The 21157-nt window shown below is 47.7% G+C and overlaps 8 protein-coding genes across 9 annotated transcripts; 5 read left to right on the top strand and 3 right to left on the bottom strand.

Moving 5' to 3' along the window:
• Positions 1–141: 141 nt before the first annotated feature.
• SPPG_07722 (uncharacterized protein) lies at positions 142–1380 on the top strand. Its single transcript, XM_016755880.1, has one exon. It carries the CDS (start codon positions 329–331, stop codon positions 1337–1339), a length of 1011 nt encoding a protein of 336 aa, XP_016604934.1. The 5' UTR covers positions 142–328; the 3' UTR covers positions 1340–1380.
• A 647-nt stretch (positions 1381–2027) lies between these two features.
• Positions 2028–4770, top strand: SPPG_07721 (uncharacterized protein). The gene is made up of 8 exons (XM_016755879.1): positions 2028–2785; positions 2852–3065; positions 3143–3198; positions 3267–3479; positions 3538–3732; positions 3801–3928; positions 3994–4428; positions 4505–4770. Exons 1-7 carry the CDS (start codon positions 2186–2188, stop codon positions 4175–4177), a joined length of 1590 nt encoding a protein of 529 aa, XP_016604933.1. The 5' UTR covers positions 2028–2185; the 3' UTR covers positions 4178–4428; positions 4505–4770.
• Positions 4771–4778: 8 nt separating this feature from the next.
• SPPG_07720 (uncharacterized protein) lies at positions 4779–6435 on the bottom strand (the record flags this gene model as incomplete). Its single annotated transcript, XM_016755878.1, has 4 exons — positions 4779–5290; positions 5362–5599; positions 5659–6081; positions 6145–6435. 4 exons carry the CDS (start codon positions 6433–6435, stop codon positions 4923–4925), a joined length of 1320 nt encoding a protein of 439 aa, XP_016604932.1. The 3' UTR covers positions 4779–4922.
• Positions 6436–6529: 94 nt separating this feature from the next.
• On the bottom strand, positions 6530–8919 carry SPPG_07719 (uncharacterized protein). Its single transcript, XM_016755877.1, has 3 exons — positions 8743–8919; positions 6829–8684; positions 6530–6745 (listed from the first exon to the last, which is right to left on the bottom strand). Exons 1-3 carry the CDS (start codon positions 8756–8758, stop codon positions 6644–6646), a joined length of 1974 nt encoding a protein of 657 aa, XP_016604931.1. The 5' UTR covers positions 8759–8919; the 3' UTR covers positions 6530–6643.
• Positions 8920–10107: 1188 nt separating this feature from the next.
• On the top strand, positions 10108–10660 carry SPPG_07718 (uncharacterized protein). Its single transcript, XM_016755876.1, has 2 exons — positions 10108–10450; positions 10516–10660. Exons 1-2 carry the CDS (start codon positions 10238–10240, stop codon positions 10570–10572), a joined length of 270 nt encoding a protein of 89 aa, XP_016604930.1. The 5' UTR covers positions 10108–10237; the 3' UTR covers positions 10573–10660.
• Positions 10661–10806: 146 nt separating this feature from the next.
• Positions 10807–17434, top strand: SPPG_07717. 2 transcript variants are annotated; one of them, XM_016755874.1, is made up of 20 exons: positions 10807–10945; positions 11003–11046; positions 11116–11485; positions 11556–11879; positions 11938–12116; positions 12181–12572; positions 12640–12872; positions 12931–13534; positions 13607–13711; positions 13771–13920; positions 13986–15203; positions 15276–15387; positions 15453–15515; positions 15578–15779; positions 15850–15972; positions 16029–16072; positions 16137–16213; positions 16281–16559; positions 16620–16995; positions 17068–17434. In XM_016755874.1, exons 1-20 carry the CDS (start codon positions 10907–10909, stop codon positions 17255–17257), a joined length of 5124 nt encoding a protein of 1707 aa, XP_016604928.1. In that variant the 5' UTR covers positions 10807–10906; the 3' UTR covers positions 17258–17434. The 2 variants fall into 2 exon arrangements, with proteins under 2 accessions (XP_016604928.1, XP_016604929.1); XM_016755875.1 differs by having other exon boundaries at positions 16281–16995.
• Positions 17258–18402, bottom strand: SPPG_09491 (uncharacterized protein). Its single transcript, XM_016757658.1, has one exon. It carries the CDS (start codon positions 18284–18286, stop codon positions 17753–17755), a length of 534 nt encoding a protein of 177 aa, XP_016604927.1. The 5' UTR covers positions 18287–18402; the 3' UTR covers positions 17258–17752.
• A 112-nt stretch (positions 18403–18514) lies between these two features.
• Positions 18515–21006, top strand: SPPG_07716 (pyruvate kinase). The gene is made up of 6 exons (XM_016755873.1): positions 18515–18891; positions 18956–19072; positions 19130–19254; positions 19312–19900; positions 19965–20134; positions 20200–21006. The coding sequence occupies exons 1-6, from the start codon at positions 18714–18716 to the stop codon at positions 20893–20895; spliced, it is 1875 nt and encodes a 624-aa protein (XP_016604926.1). The 5' UTR covers positions 18515–18713; the 3' UTR covers positions 20896–21006.
• The last annotated feature ends 151 nt before the right edge of the window (positions 21007–21157 follow it).

The raw sequence follows: 21157 nt of genomic DNA, 5'->3' as shown, positions 1-21157 counted from the left end.
CCCAAGTTGATTATCAGTTGTGATGAGGTCAGCGAATTCGCGATTTCATGCGCCACATGATCTAATTGGCTGAATATCGTGTAATCGTTAATCAACTGCGAGCTTGTCGCTCCGCCCAAAAAGCACGCCATTTGGAGCAATTGAACGGATTTTTTGACTGCGTAGGGTTTTTTAAAGCGAGGGCAACTCGCCGTTTGTCTCCCCCCCACAAATCTCGTGAAATACCCATACACAGCCAAACATTGCGCAATCCCATGGTGCATCTGTCGACGTACTCGATAGACAACATAAAAAGTGTATAGACGGCACCCGACTTTCTCTTGTCAAGATGCACCTCCCACCCCAACATAGCCCACCCTCTCGTCGGTCCGCAGCCATTTCGGTTCATGTATCTTTTGACTTTCTTTGCCCGCTCATAGCGCAACCCGCAAGGCAGCATCATCATCATCGTCGCACCGACCGTAGAAAGAGTGGATTCCTTCAGAGCGAGCCAACAATAATACGACGAGGAAGGAAAGGTTCCATGGTTCTTCTCCGACTTGCCCCAGCTTCTACAAAGGGTCTTTTCCCTCGTCGTATCTGCAAGACGCAAGCATCGAAACTCCATATCACGCCAAGCCAGAACGCGACCGAGAGACCCTTCCCACTCTTTTCATCGCCTGCCGCCAAAGTCAAACATTACCTGTTCGGATATGGCTCTCTCATCAATCCACAATCCCGTCTCCGCACTGTGGCAACACCTACAATTGCTATACCCGTTCTTGTGCACGGACTGGAACGGAGCTGGTCCTACAACTGCACAAGGAAACAATATACCGCCGTCGGTGTCCGTCGCGCTACAAAGTGCGCGCTATCCGATGAACCAGCAACCTGCAATGGTGTCCTGATTCCCATCGAAAATCCCCATAGCGAACTTCCTAAATTAGATGACCGCGAAAGTAACTATATCCGCTCGACAATCTCCTTATCCGACATTTCCTTTCTATACCCTTCCCAGTCTCGCCTCTCAGACAATGCCATTGTTTGGGTTTACGAACTCCCACCTACTCCCGCGCCCTTTACGCCGACACCATGCACTCCTATACCGCAGTCCTATGTGGACTGCATCCTGGCGGGTTGTCTACTGTACGGCACAACATTTGCTCATGAATTTGTGAGATTGACAAAAGGTTGGGACAGTGGTACGTGGCTGAATGACCGGCACGCAGCCATGGATGTTCAACGATACGTAAGGAATAGAGAATGTGGGGAAACTATGAGTGTAGAACCTGATGTGGTGGATAACATGTTGCGGGAGATTGTTCCTAGTGCCTTATCAATGAGAGTTGACGTTGCATAGAGATAGAAGATAATACAATCACACTATATTCTGTCGCATGAATGCCCCTGTCCTTTGAAAAGTATCCCATCTCAGTTCATCAACACTAAAAGATTGCCGACAAAAATAACGGTACTGCAAAACAATGTGGGCTGCAGTAGGGTTGTTTTTGTCTGCGAATCTTTTAGTGTATGTATGTGAAAGGAATTTGAGCAGGCATTCCACTCGCAGAATCCATTATTTGCTGGTTCTTTCGAGACTCGATAACTCTAGACCCCTGAACAGCCTGCGTCGACCCTTCCCCGATAAGTATTGGGGTATGGGGGGTATGCTGAGGAAGGTGCCGATGCAGGTGGGCAGTAGGTCAGGAGCATATCGAGTGTCGATCGTGTGCAAAAGAAAGTAACGTTGATGGGTTGAGGGATAGCTGAAAGGAAATGAGCCCTTTTTATAAAGTACATGAACTGCCCCGAACTCGGGTCTCTTGAAGATGTTTCATGGGATCGCAAAGCGGCGCAGGGAAAAGCGGTTCAGCAAAATCGCCGTTCGACACGACACGGTCGCAGCTGTCAAGTTGGAAGTTTTGGCGCTAAGACCCAAAAGGTTCAATTTAACGCGTTCGGTCCATCGACTCTGCCGATGGAAGAAAGAACAAGACAAAAAAAAAAGAGATGACAAGACCTTTGCTTCGCTGTCGTTTCCTCGTGGTAAAAATTGGCAGGCGATGAACAAAGATGGTGAATAGCGCAAGTCGCCGCCAAGGAGATGCTGTAAAACTTTATATATCATTCCATCTTGTGCAAGTTAACACCAGCTGGCTGATGTAAGCGTGGCTTGACTTCCTAGCGTTATGGCCTGACGCGTAGGATGCGCGAGAGGACTTCGGACTCAACGGTCTACACATTGTACAATATGCAGCACATCAAATCCGCCCTTCAGTCTATTACTCCTTTGGCCCTCGCATCAAAGCCGCAGAGTCAACCGAATTATCCTACCGGCCGCCCACCGCTTGACAAGCGAAAATTCACAAGCCTCGCGGTTGAGAACACAATCAACCGTGTCCGCTTGGTACTAGAAAAAAACGGCCACGACAACCTCGCAGAACTCTTTGAAACATGTTATCCCAACACACTGGACACGACCATCCAGTTCCACGGACGCGATGAGGAAGGGAATTTGGATACGTTTGTTATTACTGGAGACATCCCCGCCATGTGGTTACGAGACTCGACCAACCAGGTTGTTCCATACCTACCTTTAGCGGCCTCAGATTCCTCTATTAGTGCTTTGATCCATGGTGTGATCAATCGACAGGTCAAGTGTGTATTGGCCTCGACGTATTCGAATGCATTCAAAAGGTCCAAACATCAATGGGGGGAATGGGAGAAAGATTTCGTTAAGCCGGCTGTGGATCCATTAGTGTGGGAGGGCAAGTTTGAACTGGATAGTTTGGCGGCGTTCTTAAAGGTAGATTCCCAAGAGAGTGCTCAACAACAAGAGCGTAATTTTGACCTGGGATGTCTTTTCTCCTAGCTCTCAACGTTGTTTTACGCCTCCACGTCCGATGCGTCCTTCATAACACCAGAGTGGGCCCGTGCAGTCGAGCTTGTTATTGGAACGCTCAAGATACAACAAAAAGGGACAATGGAAGAATTGGATGATCCAGCTTACTTGTTTAGAAGGGAGGGCATTGAGCCAATAGATACGCTCATGTTGGACGGAAGAGGTCCGCCAGCTAAACGATGTGGTGAGTCTAGCGGATGCCTCTGAGATAATTGAAACAAACATGTAAATCATTGAACTGGCGTGGATTCTTCTTGATAGGGCTCGTCAAATCTCCGTTCAGGCCCTCTGACGACGCATCTACTCTTCCTTTCATCGCAAGTATTCAATTTATTTAACGTTATGCATTATCCTGCCCAAACGAACCCTTACCTAAACCCCACAGATACCGTCAAATGCGATGGCAAGTGTTGCACTCAAGGACCTTTCTCAAATGCTCACTACCGCCGATATCCATCTCGAATTGGCTCAACAAGCTCAGTCTCTAGCCGTGGAGATATCAGACGCAATATACCGTTACGGTGTCATTGAGCATAGCGTTTTTGGCAAAGTGTTTGCGTACGAGGTGGACGGGTTTGGAAATGCCCTGTTCATGGATGTGAGTGTTGTGGATTCATACAATACGTTTGCTTGACTTGACAGTGTAATGATTTCAGGACGCCAATATTCCATCGCTTCTCAGTCTCCCCTACATTGACTTTCTCCCACCCTCTGACCCAATCTATCTAAAGACCCGTGCGTACATCCTCAGCGACGCTAATCCCTACTACTTTACTGGAACGGCTGGCGCCGGCGTAGGGGGCCCGCACTGCGGGTTAGGGTACATATGGCCCATGTCCATCATCATCCAGGTAAATTGCGTGGTTATTGATAAATACGACCCTATCTTGTAGTTCACCTCGCAGAGGCTTGTTTTTAGGCTTTAACGACTCAATCCAAATCCGAGCGGGCCCAATGCATCAATACTCTTATTCAGTCAACCGCTGGGACAGGATTCATGCATGAGAGTTTCTGGAAAGATGATGTACACAAATTTACTCGAGGATGGTAAGTTTCTTGTTTCTTGCTTTTCGCTACCATTCGCAGAGCATTTAGCAAGCTGGCTTTTACAGGTTCGCCTGGGCAAATTCCTTATTTGCTGAACTTGTTCTTCGAATCGTTACCGAGATGGAGGATAGTGATTCAGCTTTAATCAAACGCCAGCAAGTGGACGCAAGCCAGCCTGAAGACAATAAAGATGGTGTCGAACCGGGGGAAGAGAAACCTCAGGAGGAGATTAGTAAGATACAAGGATAATGTAACCTTTTATTGAATGTCACTCAATATATGCGAGGAATAGTCCTCCTCCCCCTGATCTATCAGAATTGCATTGAATATACGAGAATGCCGATCGATCGTAGACAAGTATTGATGGTCAAAATGCAATCCAGATATACTTCAATCTTGCAACAAGATAGGTTATGGCAAACCAACCCATTTTGTTGTAAATCCATGTTGCACGGATCTATTCCAAAGACATGGCCGATATGGTTGTGCACCCTCCAGTGGTACGAAGAATGTCCTTGCAGTGGTTACGGTCCTATCTCCATTCTCAACTACCTTTTGTCTCTACGTCCATCGCAGGATGTGCTGCACATTTTCTGTCCCCTGGGCTTGTGAAGAGTGTTCCTGTCATGAAATTTGATTCATGTTGTTCAGAATCATTCATTGCGTGGTTAGCACTTATGGCAGAACTTCTGAAAGTTCCCCTCGCTTCGTCCATGTACATGTACACCAACAACTGCCCTTATATAGTGAGCAATCCCGTTCATATTTGCGCCTTCTAGGGCAAATCGTTTTAACTTTATGAACAATGGATCAAAGTTCAACAGAAGCAAGACTCAATTGTGGCTGACTACTCTGCTTAACGCCATTCTTGTCCCAATGCACTGCGTATTTTGACAGCCTCAATTGGCATTGGATTCTCCGCGAGAAAAAAAAATTGGTAGCCAAATGTCTAGGACTGCAAGAGTTGTTGCAACTCATGTTAGGCCACACATAATCAAGTACAATCTCGCCAACCCTTCTCTGTATTCATAACCCCCATTTCAATATCGTCCAAGTCTTCCTCAATAGGCACAGCGCCCGGGATAATATGCACATCTATATCACTTTTTCGACGTGGTAATTCTTGTATATGTTGGAGATCGGATTGAGAGGCATCTAATGGTGGGGGTGAGGTGAGCGCCGTTGGCTCCAACGGTGGTGCTGTAACGGATGCGAGAGGTGCTGCTGGCAGTGGCGGACTGGAAGGTTGGATTGTAGGCCGGGCGGTACTAGGACGAGAACGGGAGCGAGAGAGGGTTTGAGACATTGCGGTATTGGGTCGGTATATTTCTGGTAGTTTGATGCGGAGGAGGGATTGCACGACTGGAACACGCATGGAAAACCGTCATGAGCCTACCTTGAAACCCCAAAAATAAGGCAATCAAAAAACTTACTCGTTCTACAAATGGGGCACCTCGGTACTCCAACACCTCTATCACTACTTCGCCCCTGCATTCTAACCGCCTCCGCACATCCAATACATAGACAGAAATGCCGACATGGCACGACGACAACATCCTTGGGCTCGGAAAGACAAATAACGCAGTCCATCGAACTTGCATCCTGCGGCGCAGACTGAGAAATGGAGGAGAGACCATATATTTCTTGAAGGGTATATGTTATGGAGTTTATCTAATGGTGACTTTTGAGTGCTGAGCTGGTTGATCAGAAAAAAGACAATCATAACATACCACAACGTCCTGGCGAATGACCCTAACTTCAGCCACGCCTCCGCCCTCCTCCTCCCCTTCCTCCTCCTCCCTTCTCTCTTTCTGATGCATAACAGTCAAGAAAGTTATCTGAGTCTGCCGGTCATCTTCAGAATCTGCGTCATTCTCCACAACAAGAACCATGGTCACATCTTCCCCACTCTCTGCAGGCATCCCAAACTGGATCGACAGACTCTGATCTAAGCCTGGTTTCACATGTGTATCTCTATTGGGTATACAAGAGTACGGTGAATGGGCGGGAACATTTATTCGGATGACGCAGGGAACGGTTGTGTCAAGTTGGAAGGAGAGTGTTGCAGTGTTGGAAGATGTTCGAACGAGTTTGAGCGTGTTCCTGCGGAGATGGAAATGGGATTGAAGTGTTGTGGTGGGTTTTTGCGGGGTCTTGAAAGGGAGACGTTTAGACTGTTTGTGTTAAAAAGGAATACAGCTAAAAAAAAAACCTACCTGGTCATACAAGCACTTTACCCTCCCCGCGTCCGTATCCCCAAAACTCTGCCCAATTTTTGCCTTCCACCCCAGCATACTATCTATCTGATTCTGCTGAACCTCACTGCTTTCCTCCTCATCTTCGGCGCCCCATCCACCCGCCAGGCCTTTGCCAAGCGGTCCCACAAATGCCGGCCCAAAGTCGAGGTTGACGTCTGCATCCCTTGATTTTGATGTTGGATTGGAGGTGGATTGGGCTCTGGACTGTGGGAGAAGATTTGGAGTGGAGCGGGAGAAAATGGTGCCCATTGCTGGAGACGCTGGATAAAAAATAGAAACGATCGACCACCCTATGGTCGGAATCAGTGCGGTAAGCCATCAAGTAAGCGGGACACGTGACCAAACAAAGTTCAAGTCCCATCTATTCGTTCAGTATCAACCTACGGCGAACTATTACTGCTACTACTACTACTACGACGACGACTACTCTATAAATGTTTTAACTAACTACCTAATCCTATACAACAAGTTCCCTCTGGACGCTTTTGAATTCAAACATTCTATCACTAAGAGCTGCTACAGCAGCACGTGTTGCCATGGAGGTGAATCGCCTGTACATCTGCAAAGATACGGTATTAGAATAAGTAATCAAACTCTTACAATTATAAAGACATGATTGAATTATCATCTTGTCGATCTTACCCTTCCACAGATTCGTAACGGATTCTTCCTTTGCCTCGAGTCTTTAGGTCCTGCCGGTGCCCCTATTTTGGATCCTCTTGACAGATCCTTAACAAGAAGGAGGAGTGACGAGTCGACAGTGACACAGAGATGGCTGGCGACAAGTGTAATGCGAAGACGGTGTAATCGATCTGGTGATGCACATGTGAGATCAGGGATAGAAGCTCCCGGCATTATCTGTGGTTCATTTTCTTCGATTTGAGGGGATGATTGAACAGATGCAATCGATAGCTCGTCAGACGAGGTACTGGAGCGCTTATCGAACTCGGAACTATCGTTGGAAAACAAGTCATCCATTGGTTCACGCTTAGTATCTGATTCTTTCGCAATAGTGTCCACCGCTTCCACTATAGTATTCGCAACCAAAAGCTCAACTTTGCCTACATCGGCAAGAACTCTATCCACTTCGTCATCTCTCTCAAAGAGCCATAGCTGCATGCGCTTCATGACAACTTTCTCTTTTCCCGAATCGCCTGTCTGTGCTTGAATACCGCCACCTACTATCGGATCCTCCACAATGTCCCAGTAGGACCCTACAACAGCCTCCTGAACAGTGACACACCACATGAATCTCTTCCGGGTAACTTGCTCCAATGTTGAGCGCGCGACATGGTACTCAACGAGCGCGGATTCAAATCCACCATGCAGGTGAGAATCTCGCGGAGACTGGCGAAAGAGGTTGACAAGGGTTTCGCGAATGGTTGGAGATGGTATGGGACGGTCGTAGCGACCAGGGATACCTGGAGATAATGGGCCACTGACGTCGGAAGCCGAGGGAAGGTGTATCTTTAGATCAGTGATAGAAAGACGAATCAATGGCAAAATAATGTTGACGGCAATGTACGAGACAATGGCGTGAATGCTTCGTGACAGAGGACTGGGTGGCATACTGGGAATAGGGAAGCCCAACCAGCTTGCAGCGGGGAGATAGATCCGAATGGTTGTCAGACGCAGGTTAAGGTATGGAGGGCTGACTTTCTGCCTGAGTCGTGCCCAGAAGCCGCAATGGGTAGGCACGGCCGAGGGCCGCTTATGAACCGCAGCTTCTACCCGTTCAATGGTAATCACCATCTTACCAGACAACAATGCTGCCTTCAGTGCCCTCTCCTCCTCAGTAACTTGATGTAGTACTTTTTTCGGTACCTCACCCTTGGTTCCTTTACTAAGTGATCTGGACCTGGTACCCGTGGATGGCGGCTGACAACCCGGCGGTACACCGATCCACACTCTACACCAGCGCTTCCCAGCATCGCCATGCAGAGATATTCGTAATCCGAGTCTCAGAAGAATACTCCTTCCCACAGTCCATATCAAGGCCACACTGAATCCACACAACAAGAGCCGGAATACCAGGGGATGGTTCACAAAATCTATCACACCAACTACTCGCAACAGCGGAGGCACAAACGGACCGAGCAAAAGGGACAAAAGTATGGCGATAGGTATTGCATGTCGCGTGATTTCCTGAGAGTCTATTGTCTGCTTTGCCTTGTCTAACGACACGGACGGCCTGGGAGGGGCCACAGGAACTCTACCGACCATGATTGGATGCTGAATATCATGTCCCCGTAACCCGAGCCCAAGTGAGCCCGTGGAGCGGAAGGACGGGTTCTTGGCGCCTGCATGATCCTTTCGAGTCCGGTCGACATTAGGGACATGTTTTAGTGACTCATTCGACAACGCTCCGTGCAGCCGCGTAAGTTCTGGGAATTCAGAGACTAATGACGGCGCGCTTGGGTATTTAGACTTTGAAGTTTTGGCAGTAGGGAGCTGTCCCGGGTTCGACAGCCATGGGTTACTGGTAGGGTTGTTGAAACCTATAAGCACACCGTAAGTGCAAGCTGTGCCAAATGTTTGTAACCGAAGATAGGATACCCTGTAATGTCCTCATTGCACTGCTCAAAAGGCTCCGAAGAATTCACACAGGCCTTCCGGGGCAAAAATCATGAGAAGCTGGCACGTATCTTCTCGCCGGTTTGACACTCTGACGTTCTGCCCTCAACACATTGGTGGTGAACAAATTGCAAACGCGGGTTGTCCTCCGAAAGAAGCTGTCGAAAAGTTCTGGTGGCTGGCCATAAAGTCATACTTGATGACGTAAGCCATTACTTCATCTGGAGCACACATCGGTATCTCACAAATAAATGTCGATGATGGAGCATTGCATTGGACAAGCATGTGAGCGATTCAAAAAGGAATGTTTCGGAAGCGCTGATTTAAGCGTTGAAACGTCTGAGGTTTAATGCCCACACGTAGGAATTGATTGGCCTTATGCCTCAGGGACATGGCAAGTGCAAAGAGGTTGCAAACACTCTTTGATGTGCAGTATGTCGAACGTACTTTGGACGTTAGCAATGCACATGTGAACCTCTGCGTCCAATTTGGATTCCTTTATGCGTACTTCCTCTCTTTGCGTTTCCAGAAGAGCTCGATCGTAATAAACGGGATGATCCTTAAAAGCTCGTATGCAAAGATAAACAAGCCTGATCCCTGCTATATATAGACCGGAATCTACGACACCTTCTTACTCACTTTTGTAGCCTGCTTTATTACGTGCTTTTCAATGATTCAAACGTTGCCTGCTGATATCAAACCGATCGAGAGTGCGACAAAGACGATCGCCCATTCCAGGGTCCGCATAACGCTGAAAACGAAGCCCGCTGATTATTCTTACCCCTTTCTACTCGTTTTTGCCGTAGTCATCCTGGGTATGTTCAGAAAATAATGCTATATGCAGCAGTATTCCATTTGTTCCATATTTTAGGCGCTTAACCATGCTATTGGACATAGTGGGCTTGTCTGTTCTTTAAAGAGTAGGCACAGCCTCGACAACGTGGCAAAATCAAAGCGAAGAACTCTCAAGTCATGGTAGTGTTATATTTAAGCGATATGCCGATAGGCGTCAGTTGTCGTTATTAAGCCTCTGAGATACCAAAACAGCTGGCTATAGCCTTTGCGTATGCAAACCGAAAGGGAGAGTGTAGAGGGAATAGACCTATTAGAGGGTACAATGGAACGGGCGTGATGATCTATTATTACTGTATGTCGTTTAATGAAGACGCTGAAGATGATCTTTTCCTGATTGCAGGATGAATTGAGTACCTATCCGCTTGAAGAGCGTCATTCTCATCATTCTACAGCATTTAGTGGTCTGTGGAACCAGTGAACTGTTGCATAGCCTTGTCATGTGCTAGTTTCTGGGGATATTTTAGTCTGCCAACATAAGACCTGCACGCAATCGTGCGGAGAAAATGGAAGAGAAGCATTGGAAGGGAGTTTGATCGATGACACGTAAATGTGACGTGGGTGCGGTGAACCATTTATAAAAGCCCAGATCCTGGCCAAAAGCCCCAGTAACTATCAAGCCAAAATGTCCGACGCCGGCCGCAAGAGTATACACACGCATTTAGCAGAAAACCTCACACCCGACTTCCTCAAGAGCCAGGAGAAGCAAAACGCGCAACTCAAGAGTGGTCAGGAAGATGATGCCATCGGTCGCAATACTCCGCAGAACGAGAAAGGCAAAGTTCAGAAAGTTTGGGACAAGATTCAAGGCAATGTCCCCAATGCTTCTGGAAATGAGGTGAGTATGACTTGTGATTGATATTTCATTCACATAATGATGCTGATCTGTCTTTTATTACCAAGCCTGGAAACATTCTTGCCGGCGGCCCTACTACAGGACACAGGGAGGACCTAAAATAGTAGCATCGCAGAGATTCTCGTCCATATATCATGTACATTTTCAATCAATAAGAACACAATAAGAGTAAATCAATGCTTTCCAACGTAACCTTCTTTCATGGCAAGTAAGACTTGCAAGCAAGTAAAAGTAGGAGATGGCAATGACGAATGTGTACGTAAGCGAACTGCTGTGCCATCCGTGGAAATGCTTGCTGCTCTATTAATTAGCAGATCTGGTCAAGTCAAACTCCGTATGGGGCCTTCCCATCATATTCCTCGGCAACCATCACCTTTTGCGAAGTCGTGCCCACGGGCTTGGAGAGTGGGATATTTGTACATTTGACAGTATTAAAAAATGTCTTTGCCAGAGAAATTATGTGGAGGAAAACCATGGGTAAGCAAAGTGAAGTGCCTAAATAGCAAAAGAGATACCAACTTACGTTATTGTAAGGGCCCTTGGGTTGATTCGGACTTCACCGATTGTTTTGAACGGAGGTATGGTTGATCATTGCATGCGAGAGTTCAGAATTTGTACTTCAGCTAGAACAACTCTCGAAATTGCAGTATAATTGTGTCGATAATACCCACGGCGTATATTCTCCTAGTCGGAACATTTGCACTCCTCCGTCACGTATTTTGGCAACGCCGGAATCTCGATCCTCGAGCATATTTACCCGTCCTTCAGAACGACCCAGGCCGCCATGGTGCGGATAATGATTATGGTGCCGGTGACGAGAGTTATCCCGTGTCCTCTGACGAGGAAGGGCCGAGAAGGAGGGATATGTGGGTCTGGATCTGTTTGTTGGGGCTGGCGTTGTCTCATATTGGCGTGAGCTTGATCGGGTATGGCATTGAAACTGCACAAAATGGGAACACAGTTAACGAGAACGAGCCGTACGTAACAATGGAAGTCATCACTGTCACGTTCCAATGGGTACGTTTGTATATTAGATTTCGTTTCGACGTGGAGCTTGATATAATTTATTAATCTTTCTTCATCATAGCTCTACGTGAACATTATTTTAGGATACCTAACTGTTGCGACCTGCCCAGCCAATCGCCCCTCACTCTACTTCCCCTGTGAAAGATCTAAACGAAAGTCGTTATGCTATCTCCTGAGCTATTTTGGACTCTTTGCCTTATGTAAAAGTGTGCAGCTTCGTTCAGTATGGGCGTGGTATGGATCTGGACATATGAGCAGAGCGATCGTCATCATTGTTGGAGCACAAGCAAGCATTGCGCTTGTGATGCTTGCTATGGGAGCATGGATTTCTGGAGAGCGTCTATTGAGGAGAAGGCGACATATTTTTGGCGGCTTTCAGTCGGAGGTTGATGTCATTTGCAGAAGAGTAATTCACCTAAATCGCTGAAACGGTTCGTTTGCAGCATAGGGAACCGCCAGCGTCACGAGAGACCGGAGCTTCTCTTTATGCCAAGTTTTCCTTCTCATGGTTCAATAATGTGATTGAGCGAGGCTACCGAAAGACGCTGGACATGAACGATGTCCCTCATCTGGTGGACGGGGACAAGGCTGCGAACGTGTGTGACCGATTCAACCGAATTCGGTCAGTGGACCTTCGCACTTTTACTATATAAATTGCGCCACGGACAGCTAAATTCTCAAAGCAGGCTCCAGCATAGTAGCTTACTTAGGGCTCTTTACCATCTCGTCCGTCCGGAACTCTCAATACAAGCTGCATACGCGTTCGTTTCTGCCCTATTATCTTTCTCGGGTCCCTATTTATTGAATCGTATTCTCGCTCATGTGTCGCGTCCCCGCGAGGATTCTTCGCCGAAGGAAGGCCTGGCGTATACGTTTGCTCTATTGATCACGGCCCTGATACGAGCAGCATGTGATGGCCAAGTCTATTTTAATGGAAGAAGAATTGGTACCCGTGTGCGCGCGGTTCTCATAGGGCAAATTTATGGAAAGGCTCTACGCAGGCGGGCGGTGGCAGTCCCAACGAAAGAAGAGCAAGCTGGCGCGTCGACCGGTCAGATCACTAATTTGATGTCGGTTGGTAAGTCAGGGCCTTACAATGGAAGGATGTTGTTCTTGAACTCATGTTTCGCTCATGCTACACAAAGATACGCAAAAGATTCTCGAAGTTTCTTGCTACATTATGTATCTATGGACTGCTCCCCTACAGATTGCTATATGCGTGACACTTCTGATGGTTGTCCTCGGGTGGCCAGCTATTGCAGGGCTTGCTGTGATGATAGCGATGCTCCCAATTGGGGCTACCTTAGGCAAGATGGTTGCTATGAAGCAGAAAATGTTAATTAAAGCCACAGACCGACGGATTACAGCCATGAATGAGGTGAACCCAGTTCCGCTGTCTTCCCTCCCGTACTACCATTAACCCGGGTTTCTGACAGACCTTGCAAGGAATTCGCATTGTGAAATTCTTTGCATGGGAGACACATTATTTCAATATGCTCACAAGTTATCGAAATTCCGAGATTAACCGTTTACGAGGATACCTCTATACTGTTGCCACGTCCCGTCTTCTTTGGTACGCTGCACCGATTATCGTGTCATTCTTGACCTTCATGACGTTCACTATCGTCGCCCATCGAGAGTTGACTGCCGAAATTGCGTTCACTGGACTGGCTTTGTTTAATGCGCTGCGGCAACCGTTGCAGCTTTTCCCAGACATGATCGTTCGCGTGAGTGAAGCACTCGTGAGCATGAAGCGAGTGGAAGACTTTTTGGGAGAGAATGAACTGGAACGATATCAGTCGGAAAAAGCCGATGGCCATCGCGCGGAGGGCGGCCCAGGCAGCGAAGATGGAACAGAGATCGTTGGCTTTACAGGCCCCGCAAAGTTTTCCTGGCAAGGCAAAGATGGAGATAGCGATTCGATGCAGAAGGAGTTTGTTTTGAAGGATCTGGAAATCACTTTCCCAGTTGGTGGCCTGAGCTTGGTAGTGGGAACCACTGGATGTGGCAAGACAAGTTTGGTTATGGCGCTACTAGGAGGTACAGTCTGGCGGGCACAGTTTTGAAACTTCAAAAGAGTGGTTCTGAACTTTTGCGCTCTACCTTTTGAAGAGATGAATCGTCTGGCTGGCGAGGTATATTTGCCGGACAGTCGGTACGGGCGGCTGAATCCTTCAACTGGTCTTACGAATAGCGTCGCTTACGCTGCACAGCAAGGTAAATTGACTCCTTTAGCAAGTGCAATGATGAAAGTCTCTTTCTAAAATATCTTGCAGCATGGCTCATGAACGCAACTATTCGCGATAATATTTTATTCGGTCAACCATATGATCCAGCCAAATATGATCGTGTAATTCACGCGTGCGCCTTATTGAGAGATTTGGAAACCCTTGAAGGCGGGGATATGACCGAAATCGGCGAGAAAGGTCTGCTGCTCTGTGCTGACTAGTTACTCCAACGCTGAGGCTGATATGCACACTCCTCTGACCAGGCGTAAACCTGTCGGGTGGACAGAAAGCACGAATTTCGCTTGCGCGTGCAGCCTATTCTCCAGCGGCATTTGTTTTGATGGATGACCCTTTATCAGCTGTTGATGCTCCAACAGCCCGACACCTGTTTGAACACTGCATTCTGGGACTGCTGGGCGGACGAACTCGAGTCCTCGTCACGCATGCTGTACATCTATGTGTTCCCCGTGCGGACCATGTTGTAGTGATGCGGAGAGGAGGCATCGCCACACAAGGTCCTCCCAGCGCGGTCGTAGGAAGAGGGCCTGGAAAAATTGACCTTGTACCAGACGAGGAGAGGGAAGAGGGGTTGCCGACGGATTCTCGAAGTCTGACAACTTTGTATGAAACACCTGAGGCAGAAGTCGAGAAGTGTGACGGAGAAGGCGATATTATGAGCACTGCTCCCTCCCCAGAGATAAACGATGCCTCATCTATGGAACCACTGCTCGACATGGAGGATGGAGACTCGGATCCAGACCAAGACGTAGACATTGAATTTGATGACGGTGCAAGCTTGGAATCTGATCAAGCATTAAGACCGGCCGGTATTCAACCTTCTCAGCGCAAGATCCTTCGACTCACCGAAGATGAGGCTCGCGCTGTTGGTTCCGTCAAGGGCAAAGTGTACTGGGCGTACATTAGCGCGGCGGGTGGCTTTGTGTTCTTGATGGCCTTGATTTTTGCCTACCTTACCGTTCAACTATCTACTATTGGCCAAGATTGGTGGTTAAAGTCTTGGGCAGCAGCTTACCGACGAGCTACCTATCGTGTCACAATGGGAGGTTCAGAATCGCCGCAGATAGTTTTGTCGGTTTTCCCGACATATCATCTTGGACCTTCCTCAAAACTAGAAGACAGAAAGGGGGTCAACTATTACCTTATTATCTACGCGCTGATCGGACTGCTGACGATGTTAACTCTGTTCATCCGAATCCTTGTGAATTGCACTGGTTCCCTCCATGCGTCGCGCCACCTCCATAGCGCAATGCTGGCAAGGCTCCTTCATGCTCCGATGCGGTTCTTTGATACTACTCCCATGGGACGCATTTTGAATAGATTTTCGAAAGATGTTCAGTCTTTGGATCAAGAGGTTGCAGCGTTTGGGGGCGACTTTTTGTCAAATACAGTTGCCGCAGTAGGAGTCGTCGCAGTTGTCGCGGTCGTCACGCCAGTGTTTTTGGGTGGTATTGTTCCAATTGGTAGGTTGAGTTTTCGGGACTTGCCTGTACCTGTGGTCTTTTGTGGACTCATGTGAATGCTTTTTTCATTAGCGCTAATATATATCTCGGTTGCCCGGTTATACCTTCGAACCTCAAGGGAGCTGAAGCGTTTAGAGTCGACTACCCGATCTCCTATATTCTCGCACTTTAGCGAAACGATTGTGTAAGTTGGATAAAACTTCTTTTCCTGAAACTCTGTATCGTAACGTATGCTCTCTTCATTTGTAGGGGGGCATCAACTATTCGTGCATATGGCGCGGAAGACAAATTCATGAAAGAAAATTACGCTCGGTAGGCTCGCATCATCTGCATATAGTGCTGACTGATTTCTCATGTTTTGGCTGCAATGATAGTGTGGATACCAATCATCGAGCGTTTTTCTACCTCTGGGTGTCGAATCGCTGGCTTGGAGTGCGAGTTGACTTGGTTGGTGCCATGGTTTCGTTTTGCTCGGCAGCCGCAATTTTGGCAACCGTCCATTGGGGCCATGGCATGGACCCAGGCGCTGCTGGTTTAAGTTTGAGTTACGCGTTGACATTTACGGACTCGCTGTTGGTAAGGATGGGTTTGTGTAAATCCCCTGCTTGTGTCCTTGCTCTTTCTTACCAATACGGGACTGGTGCAGTGGGTCGTCAGAATGCACGCGTTGATGGAAATGAGTATGAACTCTGTGGAACGTATACAGGAATATCTGTCTATTGAGCAGGAGGCGCCTCCCGTCATTGAGGGCTCAAGACCACCCGTATCGGTATGTATCAGATATTTTTGATTGTCATGGAGATCGATATCTGACCCCCAGCACAGTGGCCAGCTGCTGGAAGAGTAGAATTTCAAGATCTCACTGTTCGGTACGTTTATCGCTCTGGTGTTATCGTACGGCAGCCCTTTTTTCATGACATCTTGCTTGATTAGATATTCCGCTGATTTGACTCCTGTTCTTCGACATGTTAACTTTATTGCCAAGGCAGGAGAGAAAGTCGGAATTGTTGGTATGTATCGTGAAGGGAATGATTGTTCTGGATCTTTTCGGACATAGCTAGAATACATTTTATTTAGGGCGTACTGGAGCAGGGAAATCTACCCTGTCCTTGGCTCTGTTCCGATTTTTGGAAGCTTCTGGCGGACGAATATTGGTTGATGATATTGACATATCGCAGATTGGATTGCAAGATCTTAGGTCACGGTTGACTATCATTCCGCAAGACCCTATCCTATTCACGGGGACAGTTCGCTCCAATCTTGATCCATTTTCTGAGCACACCGATTTGCAACTATGGACAGCGTTGCGTAGAGCGCATCTTTTAGATTCGCATGCTACTGCAGTGTCCATTCCCGGTAGAGATGCAGCTGGAGTTAGCTGTGACGGTTCAAGCTTGACTACTAACCTGGTACAAGATCGGACAGGATCCTTGGTTCCCTCCCGCCACCAAAGTTTAACACCGACACCAACTCTTTCCCGGCGCGCGTCTGTCAATTCCCTTGCTTCTGAAACCCGTACCACGAGAAGGCGTTCATCAAACACTTCGCTTGCATCCTATCGCTCTGCTAACATCCTTACCTTGGATACCATTGTAAGTGAAGGTGGTCAAAACTTTTCTCAAGGCCAGCGGCAGCTCCTTTGCCTTGCGCGAGCGTTGTTGCGAAGCTGTAAAGTTATTGTGTTGGATGAGGCAACGGCGAGTGTAGACCATGAAACGGATGCAAGGATTCAGGAAACGATTCGTACAGAGTTCCGAGGAGCGACGTTGCTTTGTGTTGCACATCGGTTGAGGTACGAATCCCAGCAATTGGAAAACATTGGTTATTCAACAAGTGTGTAACGTGCCTTGTTTACAACTCACAGGACTGTAGCCGATTACGATAAGATCCTTGTTCTATCGCAGGGAACTGTTGCTGAATTCGGGTCACCTTACGAGCTGATGACCAAGCCGCCCGGCCCCGATGCAGTGTTTCGTGGCATGTGTGAAGAGACGGGCGAGTACCCGATTTTGGTGGAGATGGCAAAGCGAGCCGACAAGGACCGGGGACATTGAGCTGTTTGGTCTGTCCGGGACTATTTTGTCTAGTACTTTTCTCTTATCTAGCCGTTTTTTTTTTTGGTTTTTCATCCTGTATGCAAGTTTGCCTTTAGAACCCTTGTTTGTACTATGTTTTTCTGTGATAAACTATTCTGTTCTGTCTTCTTGTTGTTGATCAAAAAATAAGTTGAGATCTCTAATTTCGCTCTAAATGCCATCGAAGTCAGTACTACTCGTCCCGATGGGCATGTCCACTGTCAAAAGCTTCAGTGGTGAACATCTGCGAAGCCTCGGCTCTCAGGAAGGTTTGCCCCTCCGAGCCAAGACCAAAATTTAAAAACGTTGGTTATGATCCAAAGTTTAAATGACAGTTTTTATCTGGACAGGGCAAATCCAATAACCAAACCAAGTCAATGAGCGAGGCGACCTTTCGCCACTCGGCCATTCTAAGCAGGCGAAGTGATTCTCTGTGGAACATTTTCTCGTTGAAGTTGACGCTGCTTTATCCATTTAAACTAGGACCTCACAATTGAGTTCGAACATCAAATGGCCAAAGTACATATAACGTCGTGATATCTTGAGATGGGGTGCACTGAGCTGGTTTAAACTTGCGCGGATATTTGGTTTGTCGTTGTTCATGTGTACTCTCCAAATGTTGATGCTGCACATGGGAGCCTTAAGCACGGAACATCCCGAGTTCTCGACAACGGACAGTTTGGGAAGCAACGTAATGGAATTTGGAAAATGATGCGACAGACGCTGTGGGAATTGGCTCATATTCGATTTCGGGTAGATGTCTCTGAAGAGCTGTAGAAGTTGTTTACCAACTGTGGAGCAACAGTCCAGGATCTTCATTGATGCCTGGCTCCAAATAACATCGCTATACATTACGTGACTCTTGCCTATGTGGTTTGGAAAAGAATCAGACCTTGGTGTGGAAGGGAGACGATTGTCGGCTGTCCAGCATCCAGCAGCTGGAGATGGGTGAGACTGTCGTGTAAATTCCACGGATGAGAACTCAATGACTGTTGTTTCTTGTGCCATGAACTGATCTGTTATTAACAGCTAGCTGAATATGCTGATGCACCAATGCCATGCATTGCTATGAACGAGAATGATGATCGGATGTCCTTCTGCGCAAAAAAAAATAAGCTGTACCAATAGTCTTGTGCATTTGCCAGCGTGTGCTATGCTTGCAAAGGACCACTGCCAAAGTGATCCACGTAATCAACGCGTCAGAGCGCGACGCCAACAGCACAGCAGGATTCCAACCATATATATTGGCCCTCCTCGTCAGGCAGGAATACTGGCAATATCCTGCTATATTGGTCGTGCTCCTTCTTCCTTCGCGAGGTATCGGAGAGCGCTATTGAACGTTTACACATAAGCCGGCGCCCAGCGAAGCCCTCTTTGTTGCTCCTGTCCAAGGGACACCTTATTGGCTTAAACGGCTTCCAAACCCTACGCTTTGATGACCATGTCACCTACATCAGTTAGCATTCCTCCCTGTCCAACCCCTTCTCTCGCAGCAGCGGGTACGGCCGAAGCAACATCCATGAAGAAAAAGACTTTGCAGAAGAGGAGGACAAAGATTGTTGGGACACTGGGTCCAGCTTCCATCCCAAGGATTAAGGAATTGATTCTCGCCGGTATGTTGCCTAAATGACACATAAGACATTTTTGATGGATGCACTGATAAATCTTCTTTGGTAGGGGTCAACATGTTTCGTTTGAATTTTTCGCATATTGAAAACCCTGAAACGCAAACACCGATCATTGAGGAGATTCGGAAACATAGCGATGAACTCAACATCGCTGTAGCTATTCTAGGTTTGTTCTAACAAATGACTTTTAATTACGTCCATGGTTCATCATCTCCTTCCCCAGGTGATCTCTGCGGACCAAAGATCCGTTGCAATGATTTCAAACCAGGGCCGACTATTCAACTTACGCCGGGTCGTCCCGTGCGCCTGGTTGTTTCATCTGGCCCAGGAACTGATGGTGTCATCACGGTATGCTATGCCATTTATATCCTATGAATTGTATCCTCTAACGAAGGGCCTCTGCAGACCAAGATCCCCGAGGTCGTTCAACAACTCGAGAATGGCCATCGGATCCTTCTAGACGACGGAAATTTAACACTTCGCGTAGCCCGTCGCATCTCTGACACTGAATTGGAATGCGACGTTCTTGTTGGCGGCGAACTTAAATCACACAAGGGTATCAACGTACCAGATATTCGATTGGGAGTAGCAGCTCTAACTGACAAGGACAAAAGAGATGCCCAGTACGCCTATCGAATGCGCCTAGAGTACGTTGCCATGTCCTTTGTTCAGAGAGTGGAGGATGTCGAGGAGTTGAAACGATTATTTGGAGAGTGGAAGAACTCCGATGCTCAGTTGTCGGCCAACAGCCGTGGCAGTGTCCGCCACCACCCAATTCACGATGACATTGAAGCAGAAGTCGATGAGCTAGAGGAGAATTGGAGACCGCACATTATACTCAAAATTGAAAAGCCGCAGGCGTTGGATGTTATTGATGATTTGATCAGGGTTGGGGACGGGATAATGGTTGCACGGGGGGATATGGGTGTGGAAATTAGTCTGGAGAGAGTCCCAGTGATCCAAAAGATGTTAATACGAAAGGCTAATGCTGCCGGTGAGTGCAGGAGCAGATGAAATGAGCACTTTGGAGGACGCTGGAAATAACTCTCTGTTTATAGACAAGCCAGTCATTACTGCCACGCAAATGTTGGAGACCATGATCAACTCTCCGGTACCAACTCGTGCAGAAGTCAGCGATGTTGCGAATGCTGTATTTGATGGTACAGATGCGGTGATGCTTTCAGCAGAGTGTGCCACTGGCAAATATCCCGTTGAAACAGTCCAGATGGTATGTATGAAACGACTTCATTCCTATTCTGAATCTCGCCATAACGATACCATTCGCCTCTTCAGATGGCGAGAGTTTGCCAGCAGGCCGAAGACGGAGACACGTATATGCATCCTCAAGTCATTACTGCCCGTGACCGTGGTAACCGTGTCAACGATGGCTCTGGAGAGTTTGCGTATCCGATCGCGGATGCGACGGTTGCTGCTGCAGAAGAAGCAAATGCCTCCGCCATCATAGTATTTACAACGCTAGGCAGCATGGCCATATATGTCGCAAAACGGCGTCCTAATCGCCCTATTATAGCTGTAACGTCCAGCTATTCCCTCTATCGCCGCTTGGTTCTCAATTACGGCGTGTACCCAACTCTCACACCCGTGCTCAAGATCCGGTCTCTGCTGTCAAAAGGCCCGGTTTCAACCAAAAGCCTACCTCCTGAAGCGGATACCAGTCCAACAAAGACGAGTCCGACGGGTCAATCGCCCACAAAATCGGGTACAATGCTATTGGTGTCCAACACTGACCAAATTTACGCACAAGCCGAACGGGACATTTTAAAAACCGCAGAAGAATTGGGATTACAGAAAGGAGACCCTGTTGTGTTCTGTGCTGGTTTCCATGCGCCTTGGCCCGGATTGAGTAACACCCTACGGATTGCTCGGTTTGGAGACGCAGTCCGAAGTGCCAAAGCTAGACATCTTTGGGGCGATGTGGTATCTGGTGTTAGGGCAGGGCATGCAACTTCCAAGCAATCATCGGCTTAATAATTTCTAAAGGTTTCACCCTTGATCGTTCTTCTTGTTATCGACGCATGAAATTACAGGTGTTAAAAAGCCGTTCAAATTGCACCGCATGGGTGCTTATGCAATCCCTCCGATCATGCCATGTGCCTTCCATGTGGGCTCCCGTAATCTGATTAGGATCACGTGGATAAATATTCGGCCCATTTTCTTTGTGACGCTTCTTTAGGACGAGATCCATACGCCACTGGACAAGGCCTGTGGAATATAAAAGGAGGCCTTCCCT

This window comes from Spizellomyces punctatus (assembly GCF_000182565.1).
Source record: "Spizellomyces punctatus DAOM BR117 chromosome Unknown supercont1.17, whole genome shotgun sequence".
Lineage (NCBI taxonomy): Eukaryota > Fungi > Chytridiomycota > Chytridiomycetes > Spizellomycetales > Spizellomycetaceae > Spizellomyces > Spizellomyces punctatus.
Note: the sequence above shows the minus strand (reverse complement) of the source record. Positions and strands in the feature narration are given on the sequence as shown.

Bases quoted from the DNA above. Each gene is read 5' to 3' on its own strand.
- SPPG_07722 (XM_016755880.1), top strand. From the start codon at position 329: ATGCACCTCCCACCCCAACATAGCCCACCCTCTCGTCGGTCCGCAGCC.
- SPPG_07721 (XM_016755879.1), top strand. From the start codon at position 2,186: ATGCGCGAGAGGACTTCGGACTCAACGGTCTACACATTGTACAATATG. The intron at 3,199-3,266 runs GCAAGTATTCAA...TAAACCCCACAG, and splicing joins CATCTACTCTTCCTTTCATC to ATACCGTCAAATGCGATGGC. The intron at 3,929-3,993 runs GTAAGTTTCTTG...TGGCTTTTACAG, and splicing joins CACAAATTTACTCGAGGATG to GTTCGCCTGGGCAAATTCCT.
- SPPG_07719 (XM_016755877.1), bottom strand. The intron at 6,746-6,828 runs GTAAGATCGACA...GTATCTTTGCAG, and splicing joins CGTTACGAATCTGTGGAAGG to ATGTACAGGCGATTCACCTC.
- SPPG_07718 (XM_016755876.1), top strand. From the start codon at position 10,238: ATGTCCGACGCCGGCCGCAAGAGTATACACACGCATTTAGCAGAAAAC. The intron at 10,451-10,515 runs GTGAGTATGACT...TTTATTACCAAG, and splicing joins CCAATGCTTCTGGAAATGAG to CCTGGAAACATTCTTGCCGG.
- SPPG_07717 (XM_016755875.1), top strand. From the start codon at position 10,907: ATGTCTTTGCCAGAGAAATTATGTGGAGGAAAACCATGG. The intron at 11,486-11,555 runs GTACGTTTGTAT...TCTTCATCATAG, and splicing joins TCACTGTCACGTTCCAATGG to CTCTACGTGAACATTATTTT. The intron at 12,873-12,930 runs GTGAACCCAGTT...GGTTTCTGACAG, and splicing joins GGATTACAGCCATGAATGAG to ACCTTGCAAGGAATTCGCAT.
- SPPG_09491 (XM_016757658.1), bottom strand. From the start codon at position 18,286: ATGGCACAAGAAACAACAGTCATTGAGTTCTCATCCGTGGAATTTACA.
- SPPG_07716 (XM_016755873.1), top strand. From the start codon at position 18,714: ATGACCATGTCACCTACATCAGTTAGCATTCCTCCCTGTCCAACCCCT. The intron at 18,892-18,955 runs GTATGTTGCCTA...CTTCTTTGGTAG, and splicing joins TAAGGAATTGATTCTCGCCG to GGGTCAACATGTTTCGTTTG. The intron at 19,073-19,129 runs GTTTGTTCTAAC...CTCCTTCCCCAG, and splicing joins CATCGCTGTAGCTATTCTAG to GTGATCTCTGCGGACCAAAG.